Here is a 15,639-nt window from a genome sequence, read left to right as displayed (position 1 = left end):
GGCCCAGCTCTCGCTCCCATTTCTTTACTATTGGGAGTTCTCCTACAGATACTTGCATCAATTTAGCATAAATCCTGGTTACTAATTCTCTCACAGGAAAATCAACAAGCCATTTAATGATTGTGTGGGTCTCGAGACTGTTTCCCCATGGTACTCCATAACGTTTTAGGGCTGACCTTAAGTGAAGATAAAGGAAGACGGATGTCCTAAGGATCTCAAAGCTAGTTCTCAGGTCCTCAAAGCTCAACATATCTTCCCCATTGAATAACTGGTCTAGAGTGTAAATAGCTCTGTCACTCCACTGGTTATAAACAAAATGCTTGTTACCAGACATTAAGTGCATGTTGTGCCAAATTGGGGTGCTCAAATGCCACTTATTGGTGTAGCGAAGTTGCTCCTCCACCTGTTTAAAGTTGGTCAATGTGTTGGTGATAATAGGGCCATAGGCTAGAATACACTTTTTTGGACACACACCTGCAAAGGCGAGGTCTTGCAATCTCAGACTTCCAGTGATATTTTGCTCTATTTCTCTCCATGGGACTGTAGATGAGGGGTCTATCCACACTCTGAGGGCCTATAGCTGAAAGGCTCTGTGGTACACTTTAAGGTTGGGGAAGGCCAGGCCTCCCGTGTTTGTGGTACGTTGCAGGGTAGAGTATTTTATTCTAGGTTGTTTACTATTCCAAATATACTGCCGAATTACGGCATCAAGTTTCTTCCAGAAATTTATTGGTGGGGGTAAGGCGATCGTTGTACTTAAGAAGTTCACATGAGAGACTATGTTCATTTTAACGACAACAATCCTGGACCGTAGCGATGCCGGCAGCGTAGCCCAATTAGTCAAATCCCTTTGAACACTACTTAGTATAGTTTCATAGTTGTCCTGGACAACTTGCTGTAGTGATGCGTGGATGGTGATGCCCAAATATGTAATTTTGCTTTGGGTTGGTATTGTATCACTAATAGCTGTTAGTTGTTCAACAGGAGCCGATTAGATTTATTCCAATTGATTTTATAGCCGGAGATTGAGCCAAATTCGTTAAAGATCTTAAGGATTTTTGGAACAGAGTCCTCAAGGTCAGATATGTATAGTTTAGCTATTTGTAACACTAGATTCTCTGGGCAATGCATGTGTTGTGGTGGTCTGCCTTTGAGTTTTGCAGCCAGCAGTGACTTTGCTGCCTCCACTTTCCTCTGCTCCTCCATTTGATCGAGGTTACTTTCATGATGAAATTGTATGCTTGAATAAGAATGCTTTGCTGAAGTGTGCAAATTCTGCTGAAGCGTCAGCTTGGCACAATGTTGGACGCTGATCCCCCTGGGATATCTTGTAAATCGTATGATGGTCTGATTCTTTGTGTTGCTGACTTTGTTGATACATATGAGCCTGGAATAGTAATCTTTTAATTCAATATTTAATGCTCTTCTTTCATGTGTTTACCCTCATTTTTGACACATGACTGCCTTTACCTGCATGCATGATGTTATGATGCATTGTGCACCTCTTGGCTTTTGCTTTCTGTAACATCAAGTTTCTGACTGTTTGGAGTACCAGTCATTTATCTTTGAGTTCTCTGCTGCAAATTCACTGTAATCCCAGAATGGCCGTTCTCCCTGCAGAACTTTGATAATGAGGCTTTTTAGTTTTCTTCTTTTTTTCATCTTCAGGGTGTCGGATTGAGGTTAGGCCATAGACTCTTTTCTGTTTCTGTAACGGTAAACATAAGATTGGCCACACTTTAATAGTGTCATTAATCTCTCTGTGTTTTTCGTAGTTCCTGCTCAATGCATCTGCAAAACAAAATCATTACCTTCAGAGCTCGGTTTCTATGTGGGAGCAGCTTTTGAATATCACTTAATACTTTAGAGGCAAATGCTGGGGCTATTGTGTTGTAGTACTCTTGATCAAAGGACACTTAACTTTACATGCATCCATGTGTCATGTTATTTCTTGATAAGATCAGCATCAACAAGTCTCCCATTTCTATAAGCAATAGTTCCACATATTGGGAAATATGCTTATTCACTTTCTTGCTGATGTAACATGAAATAATAGTGGCTTAAACAGCTGAAAGAGAATTTATTTCTGATTGCACTTCACTCCTTTGCTCACAAGATGGCAGTTGAAGATGGCGTTTTCTCTGCATTCAAACACAGGCTGTCTTGGAAGGCCTACATGAACAGCAGACTCTAGATACTCTGTTACAGACAAACATGTCCACAAACTTGGCTCTGAAAGTACAAATGGACAGAAAATAAAACAATATAAACATTCCACATTAGTGACGATGTTTTAATACAAGGTACAAACTGTATGTTTATTGACTTAACGCTATAATAAAAATGGCTTTCATGGGAAAAAAAACATTAAAACTGAAAATTCTATTAGTGTAGATCTTGATATTATGATTTCACAGCTCCATTTAAAATCCATTTTCAAAATAATAGTTCAAGAACAAACAAAAGTCTTTTTTTAAAACTAGAAATCCATGTCCGTATAATTTTATGGCAGAAATGTATTGAGTTTTTGGTCTTTTTATTGACTTTAAATAGAGCGACATTCTTGAACGCACCCTGACTGAAACACTAGACTATGTCTTGTTTGCATCGCTGCACATACTGCAGACCCACATCTACATATGAACATGGACACACGCCAACACACACACACACACACACTTGCCCTCACACTTATACGCACAAACACACTGTGTACAAACCAAAAGTGAGTTCTCACAGACAGGAAATGATGTCAGCTCTTGTCTCCAAGGAGATGGAGGCAGTTGCTAAGATACTGTGACACTAGGATTTTTCTCTCTATTTTCTCTCCCTCTCTGTCTCCCTAACACACACACACACACACACACACAGGGATGTCACCATGAATAACTCAAAACTCTCCCTTGCATCTCTCTTATTCTCTTGCACAGATGGCAATGAGCACCAATCCAACTTTTTCTGTTACATTTCTATAAATAACCACCAGAAATATCACTTTGTTCACAATCCCAATTGGATGCTTGGGGCTATTAAACAGATCACTAATGCTCTTCACCCAAATCTAACATCAGTGCTACTGCTACAAAAATGATCCACATTCTTAATCTTTGCTTTGATCTGTGTGCAGTAACTCAATCACCCACTACTAGAGTGGTGAGGCCTGTAGCTAGTATCCTGAAACGATAGATGGAAGTGATGGATGTGTATCAGCACCCCTCTAAAGCTTCTTCACAGTGTGAGCTGCACCTCTCTGGTGCTATCAGCATGCCACATATGTCTTGGCACTAGCATGTTGCTGCCAAATCCTCATCGCCCTCCCCTTCCTCTTCCCCCGTGGCTCCTAACACAGCATTAAGAGTTTATGGGGTTTGGGTTGTATTGGAAATGCCATGCACTTGTCCTCTGGATAGTGGGATTAGCTCTATCTGCTGTATTTCTACTCCAAGAGCCTTCCTGTACTGATGACACAAGCAATACAGCGATGAGTGTTTGTTCATTTACTGAGCACAAATGCATGTCCCTCTCCCTCCCTGCCCTCCCTCAATTTCTCTCTCTCTCTCTCTCTCGCACACACACACACACACACACACACACACACACACACACACACACACACACACACACACACACACACACACGCGCTCAAGGGTGCCTACACACACAGTCATACCGTACATGCATAAGGGGAATATCAGATTCAATGTGCAATGACACAGTGAGGACATACTGTAGAGTGGAAAGACAGGGGGGGAGGAAGGAGAGCAGAGGCACAGGGTGGGTTTGGCATGGGTGGCGTGGAATCATTTTAAATGGCGCGGGGGTTGGAAAGGCAAAAAGATGTACAGAGAGAGGAGACGGCAAGAGTGGCAGAAAAGCACTGAAAGGCAGCCAGGGTTGGGCAAGAGACTGGATGTGGGCTAAGATTTCAGCATGAGTGATAGGGAATGAGGGAAGAGGGGAAAAAAGGGGAAAGGAGGAATATCCTCTGCACCACTGTGTGACTGGAAATTTAATAGCGGGAGCGAGATAGAGGGAGAAAGAGAGGGAAGGAGAGAGAGGTAGATGGGGTGGGTGGGAGAGAGAGAGTGAGGCAGAGGAGGGGGAGGAAAAGAGAGGAAAAGTAGAAAAAAAAAAAAAAAAAACAATGTTGGGTGTTAAAAAAAAAATTTTGGGCCAACAATTCCCCCTACGGCATTCACAGGGAAGGGAGGGAGGGAGGAGGCGATAAGGAGAGGGTGAGGAAGATAGAGAGAGTATATATCTTGGGGGTCTTTCTGAAGCATAACTGGCCTTCTCTGTCCTTTGACCTTTAGTGTGAGCTGAGACAGAGCAAAGATGTACTGGGATTTATTTATACCTACAAACTACTCTTTGGTAGTGGATACAATGCTACAATGGATGCTTCTCTTCTGCACACATTCTGAACTGAAATAAGTGCATGTGAAGGGGATAATGATGATATAGGAGCTAAAGCATGTGGACATATACATGACAAAGATCGATTTGGGAAGGCCACTTAGAGGGGAAGACTGACTAAAGCTTTCTTTATTGGCTAATAACTTGCTGGCATTCTTTTCCATTCACTAATTAAAATATGCAGCAGCCCTCTAGTAGCCTACTAAACTCTGCAACCTGCTTCCTCAATACATCAACATATGCACATTTTCGGGCTTTAGAAGTATCTGAAGGTTTGGGTTTTATAATGTGCAAACCCCACAGGGCTGCAGAGTGTCTGAATACCAACCGTAAAAGGTAGTGGTGGCTTCCTTATGTACAGCTTTAAATCCACCACTGAGAACTGCTTTAGGGAGAAAAATAAATAAATACTCACATGCAAAGATTGCAGAATACAGACCTCATTAGTTTGCTAGATGTAATCTTAGCTGGCTATTACTAAAATGCATGTGCTAGCACTGCACGCTCATTATGAATATGAACATTAGTAGGCCTACAAACCTCTTAAGACCCATCGGAGCAGAAATGTTTCTTACTGCAGATGTTTTGACCTGTTGTTTCAACGGTAAACCGGCAACAGACACATGTTGATTAACACTGAAAAATGACCAAAAATACGTTAAAAGTCACAGTGTAAGGAGAAACAAACTGACTCAATTTATCCTGCTGATCATTCCATGCTGCTGAGTCATATTTATGAATATGTGACGTGACTATATTCATTACAGGCATATAGAGCTCATGTTGCACTGGGGATCTGAAACAAAACCTGCACACTAAAGCAATAGTGAACCTTACAACATTCAGAGCACAATTTGATGCGAGTTTAAAGCGTTTGAAACCTTTAAATAATCTAAAGAATGCAGGCGCATCCATAAGTTGTTGGTCCTTCACCTATTCTTCTAATGCTGCCTTAGTGGGATTCCGACTGAAACATACGGAATGTGCGTAAAGAGGCGCTTATGCTGGACGCAAAATGCTCTGCCCACAGGGCGCCGTCGCGTTTGCTGCCTGCGTTCCTCTCCAAGGATGATAAGGCGCATGGATGCACTCGTCACAGACCTCGTTCCCTAAATGTGATAATACTAACATCATTTTCTCCAACGAGACTTTATCTGATCTCGTTCGTTCTCTCTTCCATCTCCTTGTGTGTGTGTGTGTGTGTGTGTGTGTGTGGATTGTGCTCATCTTTAACCTGCCATCACTGTAGCCCCCCGCGTTGCGTTGGCGCTGCGGAATAGCCAACAAGAACAAGAGCCAGCTCACAGCCTTGGAAACAAGCGAATCAATTTAGGGAAGAGAAAAGCAGAGAAAGATAGCGCTGGAAAACTGGCGATCGGGAGAAGGGACGAGGGGAGAGGAAACGTCGACCTTACGCCGCAGCCGCCGAAACATTAAGGTACGTGTATATTAGTTGTACAGGTAGAAGGGACTGAAATGGCCGGCGTAATTATTGCATATGTTACCTAATCTGCACGGATGCTAAAATTAGTCACGAGACGACAAAGACTGAATTAGAAATGTGCAAAGGTTGCAGAGATTCACAATCATAGTAAATAATTAATATCAGCCAAAGATACGGTCGATGTCAGTGGAATAAAGCTGTGGTAGTCCTTCCAAATGTATTGAAATGACATGGATCCTTATGTAAGCCTGTGTTTCACATGTCCACACATTATTTTCCACAACAAAAATGTATACTGAGCCTATGGATTGTTTTTGGGTGCAGTCATGTTGTCATTACCCTGAAGAGAGAATGGATGCAAGCCATTTTGTAATGCAGCATGTGCAGAATTAGGCCTATTCAGAATTTCAATTGCGTTTCCGAGAAGGTGCGCCGTAGTGAGCGCAGCTGCATAGATGAATAAGGCCATTCTGTTGAAATGTAGGAGATATTATGCTAGAAGCTATATGATGAGGAGACATTGCAGATTAGAGGTTGCGACTGCAGGAGGAATGGTAAGGTTAGGGCTTTTTTTTTTTCTTCTTCTTTTTTTTCATGAGTTGATATCAGAGAAACGGGGAAAAATAGAACTGTCATCAGTTAAAAGTTGAGCAAAAATTTGGCATGAAGCAATTTCACTCTCTTTTAAAGCGCTAGTTGTTACTATATTGGTGAAATGCGTCTCATCCTACCCTGATTCCCACGTCCTGAATCAGTCTAGTGTTGTCATAGTGACAGCAGATGATGTTGGCCCTGCTGCACCTGTGTCGCTTTGTGTTCATCCTCGACCATCTGTAAATACATAAGGTCTAATTGGGCCTTGTGTAGGCATACAGGAAGCCCAGAGCCTCTGTGTTTATTGAAAACAACACCACGATTTTTGCCTCTTCATAAACCTTAATGACTCTGTTGTGGAGGACAGGGCATTGATACAATCAGGCGCTTACGATGATGTGATTGGTTTGTAGCAATTGGTCAGCAGCTTGCAGCTAATTTGTCTTTTCACGACTGAGCGCTTTCTCAGGCTTGATCGAATAATCAATATCTACATGGTTGCAATCTGCGCTTGACATGGAAAAACGGCCAAGATCAAGAAAGAGAAATACCTTTAAGTGAAATTGGTTGGAAAAGAAATACAATGTAGTCGACGTCTCAACCATGGCATAGACCTAAAGAAAACACGTTTTGCACGAGGATGAGGATGAAGGCTGCTGGGGAAGGAACTGGCCCTCAGATGAGTCAAGGTGTGATAATCTAAAAATAAAGACCATCATCGAGTGTGCTGTTGTTCTTGTGGAGAACTTAAAGATGGAAGGTCAAGGCAACAGGCGTCCTGCTGGCACATTCAAGGTCTCTCTCAATTTTACCCTATGTGGTGTTTTACATAGATTGTTTTGACCGTCTCTCCATAATGCAACATAATGCGAAGAAAAAAAGCTAAATTCCTTTAATGTACTTTTTGTAGGCCTACTTCTTCAATGCTATTTTGAGGGGGGAAAACTGTTGACAGCTGGCAAAGGCTTTTGTATTGTATAGATGCAATAAAGGAAACACAAGACCAATTTTTTTAGACCAATATCCAAATGTGTTTTTGCTGAATACAGCTGCTCATCTCTTATATTTACATATGTGGAAAACAAACTTCTCCATTCCCTCTCCAGTATGCCTATATTTGTACCTCTAGAATGGTGGAAGTAGCAGGAGAAATTTGAAAATGGCATTTTGGAAATCCCATTAATCTGCTAATAGTTTCAAGACAGCCCCATCCAAAAGAAAAAAGAGAAAGCACCACTATAACAGTGTATATAATGACTACCACTGTATATAGCGAAGTTCCAGTATGTGAAAAACTAATTCTGCTTTGAAAGCACAATGATTAATTCCTTGACCAGCTAAATATCAACAATTATGTTTTGATGCTTCCAAAAATCATTTTCTGTCGAGCTAAACATTCTAACTATCAAACCGCCATCCTGGATCACATATAATTTTGATGTCTGGGAGATACATTTCATTTTCAACTTAGTCACATTATTGAAATGCATAATTACCTGCTGGATGGGGATGAGAACCAGACTCTTCAAGGAAATGTTCTTTAAAGAACAGCATAATGAGGAGTTCTGCAAAGGGACTGCATACAGTAACATTCAGGTTTCAGCACGTGTATTCCTTTTCTCATTGGAGATGGGCAATGTGTTATTTCTCTGTGGCAGTTACAGTTAGGATGGTTGTAGTGTGTGTGTGTGTGTGTGTGTGTGTGTGTGTGTGTGTGTTTGTGGTGGAGAAAGAGAGATAGAGAGAGTCAGTGGGATGTGCAGAGCATTTAAAAAGTCTATTTTTAGCATACACTCCCTTATGAGCTTTCTTAATAGCTGCTTTAAGAGTTCTCAGAGCTATGTTTTTAATAAAGACTGATGTTGACCTAATCCTCAGACCTTGTAGATATTAAGATTCATGACAAATCTGTTCTCTCTGTTGCGATATTAAAGGCCAAGGTTCACCTGTGCTTTCTTAGGTCTCCCTGCACTTATGTGAATGTATATTTCCATATGTATTTAGTTTGTATTCCTCTAGATAGAGGTATGTTGTAAGTAAATGACTGTTGATTTTATATGTGGCGTAACACTAAATGCTGTGATGGGAATAAACCTTAAGCTTTAAGTCAAATATAAGTTGATTTAGTGCACCAAGGTGCTGCTGATCAGATCTGAACAGAAAATGTTCATCAGACTCTGCTAAACACGGTAATGTGGAATAGGCCACTGGACAGTAAAAACACAAGATGGTGAGTGAGCAGGTTGCCACAGCAACCGTGTTTCTAGGAGCGCATGCATCGTCGCTGCATAGGAGAGGAGATGCTAAGGACTGCCATGGAGCTTTTAAAAAACAAGTGTCTATTAGAGAGTAAACATAGACAATTTGGAAAATATCCAAGATCCAATAGAGTTATTTGATGTAAAATCTCGAAAATGGTAACACCGTAGTCAAGTAAGTGACAGGTTACAGAGATCTTCCTATTTGTTTTCATCAGACAGCACAGGCTTGTGACAGGGAGAGTCATATAGCGTAGAACATAACGTGCTTGAGAAAACAATGAACACTTTCTTTCTGGTCTAATCGTTTAAAGGGAAACAGCCCAACCTTTTCTAAATTTAGTGAGTCTGCTGATGCTTGCAGCCATTTCTGTGTGACGCCCTCTTAAGCAAAGACACACAAATACACAATTGTGTATAACAAAAGCCCTAAAAGTATTTTGCACCATATTTTTGTCTTTGTTCACAATCTAGTTATTTTAATGTTTGGTTCATCAACTTTAGTGGCTGGGGATCTTGTCTGATTGTGCGTGGCTTATTGTACACAGCATGTGCATTGCAGTAACATTTCAGAAGTCAATCATCATTCCTTCATATCTTAATTGCTAAATTACTGCTGCTCCCTCATGATGGATTGCACGAATGTCTGCATTAACCTTAGGTCTAGATGAATCTCGGCAGCAGTTGTAATTGCATTCAATAACTTGGCATACTTTTAAATGTGAGATTCTACTTCTATCAGTATGTATTAGAGTAGACGCATACCAGGATCATAAAGTGGACGATGAGACCGTTATCCTAATGGGTCTGCTGCAGCACTTGTGACCCAGCTTAAGTTTTAAAATTTTGTGGCCATTTCAGACCATGACCCAGATGTTAAGTTCAACGTATGAAGAAAATGGCAGCTGACTCACAAGTTAGACTACAGGCCACAATTTGAGAGCCACCTCTCAGAAAAAAAAAGCCTCACCGAGCTGGTCATACACTCTGGCGAAGGGGCATTGTAATATTTTGAGATTTAAATTCAGTTCTGGTAATACATACATGTATGTGCTATGCTAATATCTTAAAGCTACATCACTCTTACTTACTTGACCTCCTTCCTCTCTCTCCTTTTCTCTTTTCCCCTACAGTGAGAAGCTTCAGCCTCCACAGAGACAACACTTTCAAGAGCAAACCCTCCCCCAAATTTGATTTCTATTTTAATAATTGTCATGGGAAACAAAAAATAAAGAGTTTCCCCTTAAATGACATGTTAAAAAGAACGAGGTGTTTGACAGTCAAAGAAGCATGAACAAAGTAAAATAAGAATCTATTTATGATAAATAGAGTCTTTAATATAACATTAAACTTTTCCCTCTCCGTTTTTAAAGTGACTGCTTGAAGGAGAAAAAAGAGAATACAATATGAACATCAAGATAAGCACTTAAGTTCCCCTGTTTGGAGGTGACTTATCAACATCATAGCAATAGGGGTGGGTCATGACTCAGTTGCCATGCGTGTTGTCATGGTGACCAACCCCTGTACCCCTTCCCCCCTCCTCTGGTTGGTCCAGCTTTTGTTGTGGTTTCACAACCATGGACCACAGCTGACAGAGGCAGCACCCCCCTGCCCCAACCCCTGTACCTGCTCCAATCAGGCGAGCCGTGTCATCTGTACAAGGAAGAGTTTAGATCAAGTCCCAGACAGTATTTCAGAGAACACAAGATACCTCAATCTACAAGAGAACACAATTCAGGTAAATATGGCTTCATCTTCAAACAGACCATACAATATGTTGTGTAATGTGAAGTAATGTCCTTGTGCGTATGGTGTGTAATGTGATGTCGTAAATTGTATTGTCACATGATAGATTGTAGGACCCCAGGAAGAATAGCTTTTAGCTTATGCTGAAGCTAATGGGGATCCAAACAAAACAAACAAACAAACAAACAAACAAACAAACAAACATTCAGACTGAAATAATATATGTTGACAGCAGTAATTCTGATGTTGCTACAACATGCCTCCATGTTTTTGTTTCCACACCAGGTGATCAAGTCTGACACATTTAAGCACCTGCGGCATTTGGAAATCCTCCAGCTCTCCAAGAACCACATCCGACAAATTGAGGTGGGAGCTTTCAATGGCCTTCCCAACCTCAACACGCTGGAGCTTTTTGACAACCGTCTCACAGTGGTACCGTCACAAGCCTTCGAGTACCTCAGCAAGCTAAGGGAACTATGGCTACGAAACAACCCCATCGAGACACTGCCCGCATTTGCCTTTCACCGTGTTCCCTCTTTACGCCGTCTCGATCTAGGGGAACTCAGAAAGCTGGATTTCATCTCAGAGGCTGCCTTCGAAGGTCTGGTCAACTTGCGCTTCTTGAATCTTGGCATGTGCGGCTTGAAGGACATCCCTAATCTCACCCCACTAGTACGACTAGAGGAGTTGGAGCTGTCAGGGAACCAGTTGGGTATAGTCAGGCCTGGATCCTTCCAGGGCCTTGTGTCCCTTCGTAAGCTGTGGCTAATGCACTCCAGAGTGTCAGTCATTGAACGCAATGCTTTTGATGACCTCAAAAACTTGGAGGAGCTCAACCTCTCCCACAATTCCCTACATTCCCTACCCCATGACCTCTTCACCCCTTTGCACCAGCTGGAGAGGGTACATCTCAACCACAACCCCTGGGTGTGCAACTGTGATGTTCTGTGGCTCAGCTGGTGGCTGAAAGAAACAGTTCCCAGCAACACTACATGCTGTGCTCGATGCCATGCGCCTCCAGCTATAAAAGGCAAATACATTGGGGAACTAGACCAGAGCCACTTCACCTGCTTTGCCCCAGTGATTGTTGAGCCACCCACTGACCTTAATGTCACTGAGGGCATGGCCGCTGAGCTCAAATGTCGTACTGGAACCTCGATGACCTCTGTGAATTGGTTCACTCCAAATGGCACTCTAATGACCCACGGATCATACCGAGTTAGGATCTCAGTTCTTCATGACGGAACACTGAACTTCACAAACGTGACCGTGCAAGACACTGGGCAGTACACTTGCATGGTAACCAACTCCGCTGGAAACACCACTGCGACCGCTGTGCTCAATGTGTCCGCTTCGGACCCCAGCAACAGCTACAGCTATTTCACCACTGTCACTGTGGAAACAGTCGAGACAGTGAGAGGAGATGAGGAGAACTCAGCAAGACAGTATATTAACGAGACCTTCATAGATTTCCCTACTGTTCAAAGAGGGGTGTTAGAGGGTCGACCTGGCATCACTATTTCGCCTTCTCTCTCCTCTCTTTCCTCACTGTCCCCACGAGCCAACAGAGCTACTGAAAATGCAGTGACTGTGTCCATAATGGATGTAACTAACATTCCAGGCTTGGATGATGTAATGAAAACAACTAAGATAATCATTGGTTGCTTCGTGGCCATTACCTTTATGGCAGCTGTAATGTTGGTGGTCTTCTATAAACTTCGGAAGCAGCACCAGCTACACAAGCACCACGGCCCTGCCAGAGCCATCGAGATTGTCAATGTGGAAGATGAGATCGGAGCTGGGGCCGGGAGTGGCATCTCAGGTGGTTCAACGATGAATTCTGGCAGTGGAGAAGGAACCCTAAGGATACATCATCCAGAAATAGTCAACCTTCCCAACATTGGCCGTACAGATACTCTCAACCATTACTACAAGACCCATCATTTCAACAACAATGTGATGGGTCTTAGTATTGGCTCCGATGGGCTGGGACAAGGAGTGATCCTCAATAGCAAGAACCAGCAAGTCCAGGATATCCCCATCTCCTGTACCTCGGTCCCAATCTCTACATCTACTTTGCTCACCTCATCAGGCAATGGCACCAACATCAACCCATGTTCTATGTCCCCACCGCTGCCGATGTCTCTCCCCATGCCTACCATGGGCTTACATGGATCGATCAAGGGTTTCATGGGCCATAACCAGAATCCCCAAATGGAGCCTCTTCTCTTCAAGGGGAGCTCGAAGGAAAACGTCCAAGAGACTCAGATCTAAAAACAAAAGCGAGAGTATAGGGAGAGAGTGAGCAAGAGTCAGAGACAGAGAGGGGATTGATGTTGAGTTTATGCGCGGAATGATTAGACACTAGAGTGCATTGACATTACACCAGGAGAGAGGATAGACTGACACGGCAATACACAAACACATAGACTTATCCGTGACAGTGTACTGAGCCAAGGATTACCACAATGGGCCACTTGTGTTTGTAGTAACGATCATGGCCATGGAGATCAAGGAATGGACATTGCTACAATGTAAATCTTTGCCAAAGCAAATCTTTTTTTGCAGTTTCTACAAGCTATGTTCTCGAAGGGAAAAACTAGCCCTTCAGAGTAATCAGTCCCCAAATCATTGTTGGCCAGCAGAGATGAAAAACATGCACAGCACTTACAACACAGAAGATCGGAGATATTACAGAACAAAATCCAAAAGACATTTTTCTTCAACACAAAACACAAGCCACACTCTCTCTCAAGTGACTCAATAGACTCCCTCAAGGTGACAATTATGTAGGCATAAATAGATGGACAAAAAGGTACAGTGCAGTACAAACTACTGTGAAAAATCCACAAATTATATAAATATATTTTCATTTAAATATGTATCATTGCGGACTCCGATGCAGAGATATTTTGGGGTGGATGTATAAGCTGGTATAGTTTGTTTCTTTGTGAATAATCAGGGGTGGCTCTAGTGAAGGTTGGTTATGATACATGTTTTAAGTTTGGCTACTTCTCAGAAACATAAGGGCTCAATTGCAACACTCATTGTGAATCTTTGAATTGGCTTTGTGACATAAAGTCCATTTAGGTTGTAGAACAGTAAATGCAGATCACTGTTTGACAAACTTTTTTCTGTTGCTTCAGTAATAATCATAACAAACTTTTGTGTTCTGAGAGTGTATTATGTATTTTGTAAAAGCCAGCTACTTGGTATTTGAATTGACAATTCTGATACTTAAATGCCAGCATCAAATAATGGTTAAAACAATGTTCCACAAACACAGAAAGGTAATCCATTGCAAAGACCTGTATGGGTAAAACAAAGTGTTGACAATGTGTTATTTGAATCAGATCAGTAGCCAGATATTTGCTTTTAGACAGGAATTTGATATGACCTCCTTGTTCATGGTTACCATAATCATGCCATAAAATGCTGTCATAAGGATGATTAGACATCTATCTGCAGCAGCATTCAAGAAGGGATTAAACATCCATGTTAGGATGATTGGAATGAATGGAAATGTACAGTATATTAATAATAATAATGTCTGGTTGTATGACAATTGTAAGATCCACATTTTTACAGTGTAACTTTCATATGTTATATGCCATTTACGCTTATTGCGTTTCAACTATGTATTTCTTTATTTTTGTTAGTTTGATATAATGTGTACAGTTGTCTAGCCATGTATCATTACGTGTGAAATAAATCAATCATATATTGGATCGTGGCCAGTCAATATGGCAACCACATAAGGAAAGAGTGAGACTTTACGCAGTGCTAAACCTGGATAGAATGTATGGTTTGTGGTTTAACCATTAGTCATCCTGGTAATGATAGGTGCCATCTGCTCTTTTAACATGTTCAGACAGGCTTTTAGGCACTCTCTTATAGATGTTCTACAGACACTACTGGTTTTGCAAAATTAGTGTTTTTAACAGAATTTGATGATGACTTATTCTTAATGAAGGCACTTGTGTCTATACGTAGCCTTCAGTATGCTTCTCCAATGGTGATTATTTCATTCTAGTTTGGAAATGGGACGAAGATTTGACAAAATAAGTATATTGAATAGGAAATTATCTTTTTTGTATTTATCAAGCAGGAAACTAAAATGTTTGTTGCAATTGAGCACAAACTGGACCAGTTATTCCAGATAAATGTACCTGAGATAGTACTATCAACAAAATCATAACACGGTTTTCGACTGTAATGCAGCTCTGTATGCGTTTTCTCTGTTTTTTTTCTGTTGCACCCCTCCCTCAGACCTGCATATACAGGAGCTGTTTTATGTCAGTGATGATGGTTTTTCTTATCAGCAACAAGCCCACAAAAGGAACACTGAGGAATAGTAATAATAGTGGTGATAATATGAGTGACGAAATCAGACAAAACCCACCCAGATTGTATTGTCACCGAGGGTTAATCCATGAAAGGAACATCTTCTGCATAAATGCACACCATGTTCATCCTGTTAAATGCTAAACATCTAGGCCATCTTTAAAAAAAAAGAAAAAGTCTGGTTTTACCTACAATACCATATATAAACTGATTGACCACATAACTAAATTATAGCCATGTATTTCATCCATGTATTTCATCAACTTGGTGTCTTTGGTCATGGATCTCATTCAAAAGCATAGTAAATGTAAATGTGTTGCGACCCCGCAGAAAGATCTAGTGGGCAGGGTTCAACTGTAGCCCCATAGAGACACAAATAGAATATAAATGAAGGCTAAAGACACAACATATGGGCCCTTCCCTTGATGTGCTACATTTGGTGGCTCTGCCGTCAGATTTCAAAGAGCATACTAGATACCTCCTTGTGTGCTGTGTCTGAGGTGCATTCCTGCATGTTAACCATGGAACAAATCTTTTTACCTGAACGCTACTCTGGCAGTGTTTTATTATGATGGTGATTCACCTAATCAGCACATAAATGTTCTTTCATACCTCTGGACATCCGTAACACTCAACACAATTATCATCATTATTATTAACATTTGAATGAAATGCAGAAGGGCTTTGTTACATCTTAGTATAGTGGCTGCCATTGTACATAACTTGATGCGATATAAAAGGAGGCTCATTCTAGAGCTATAACGTATGACCCCTTTTAATGTAGATCACAAGCTTGAGACTGTAATCTGAATATGTGCATATTGGTCAACTGTACCT

General features: G+C 41.4%; 1 protein-coding gene across 1 annotated transcript; it reads left to right on the top strand.

Moving 5' to 3' along the window:
• Positions 1–5,434: 5,434 nt before the first annotated feature.
• lrrc4bb (leucine rich repeat containing 4Bb) lies at positions 5,435–14,184 on the top strand. Its single transcript, XM_039789133.1, has 3 exons — positions 5,435–5,854; positions 9,846–10,450; positions 10,744–14,184. Exons 2-3 carry the CDS (start codon positions 10,208–10,210, stop codon positions 12,730–12,732), a joined length of 2,232 nt encoding a protein of 743 aa, XP_039645067.1. The 5' UTR covers positions 5,435–5,854; positions 9,846–10,207; the 3' UTR covers positions 12,733–14,184.
• The last annotated feature ends 1,455 nt before the right edge of the window (positions 14,185–15,639 follow it).

This window comes from Perca fluviatilis, chromosome 21 (assembly GCF_010015445.1).
Source record: "Perca fluviatilis chromosome 21, GENO_Pfluv_1.0, whole genome shotgun sequence".
NCBI classification, from domain to species: domain Eukaryota; kingdom Metazoa; phylum Chordata; class Actinopteri; order Perciformes; family Percidae; genus Perca; species Perca fluviatilis.
This window is presented reverse-complemented; position numbering and strand designations above follow the sequence as displayed.

Excerpts from the sequence above, each read along its gene's own strand:
- lrrc4bb (XM_039789133.1), top strand. The coding sequence starts at position 10,208 with ATGCGTGTTGTCATGGTGACCAACCCCTGTACCCCTTCCCCCCTCCTC. Across the intron at positions 10,451-10,743 it reads TACAAGAGAACACAATTCAG|GTGATCAAGTCTGACACATT; the intron begins GTAAATATGGCT and ends TTTCCACACCAG.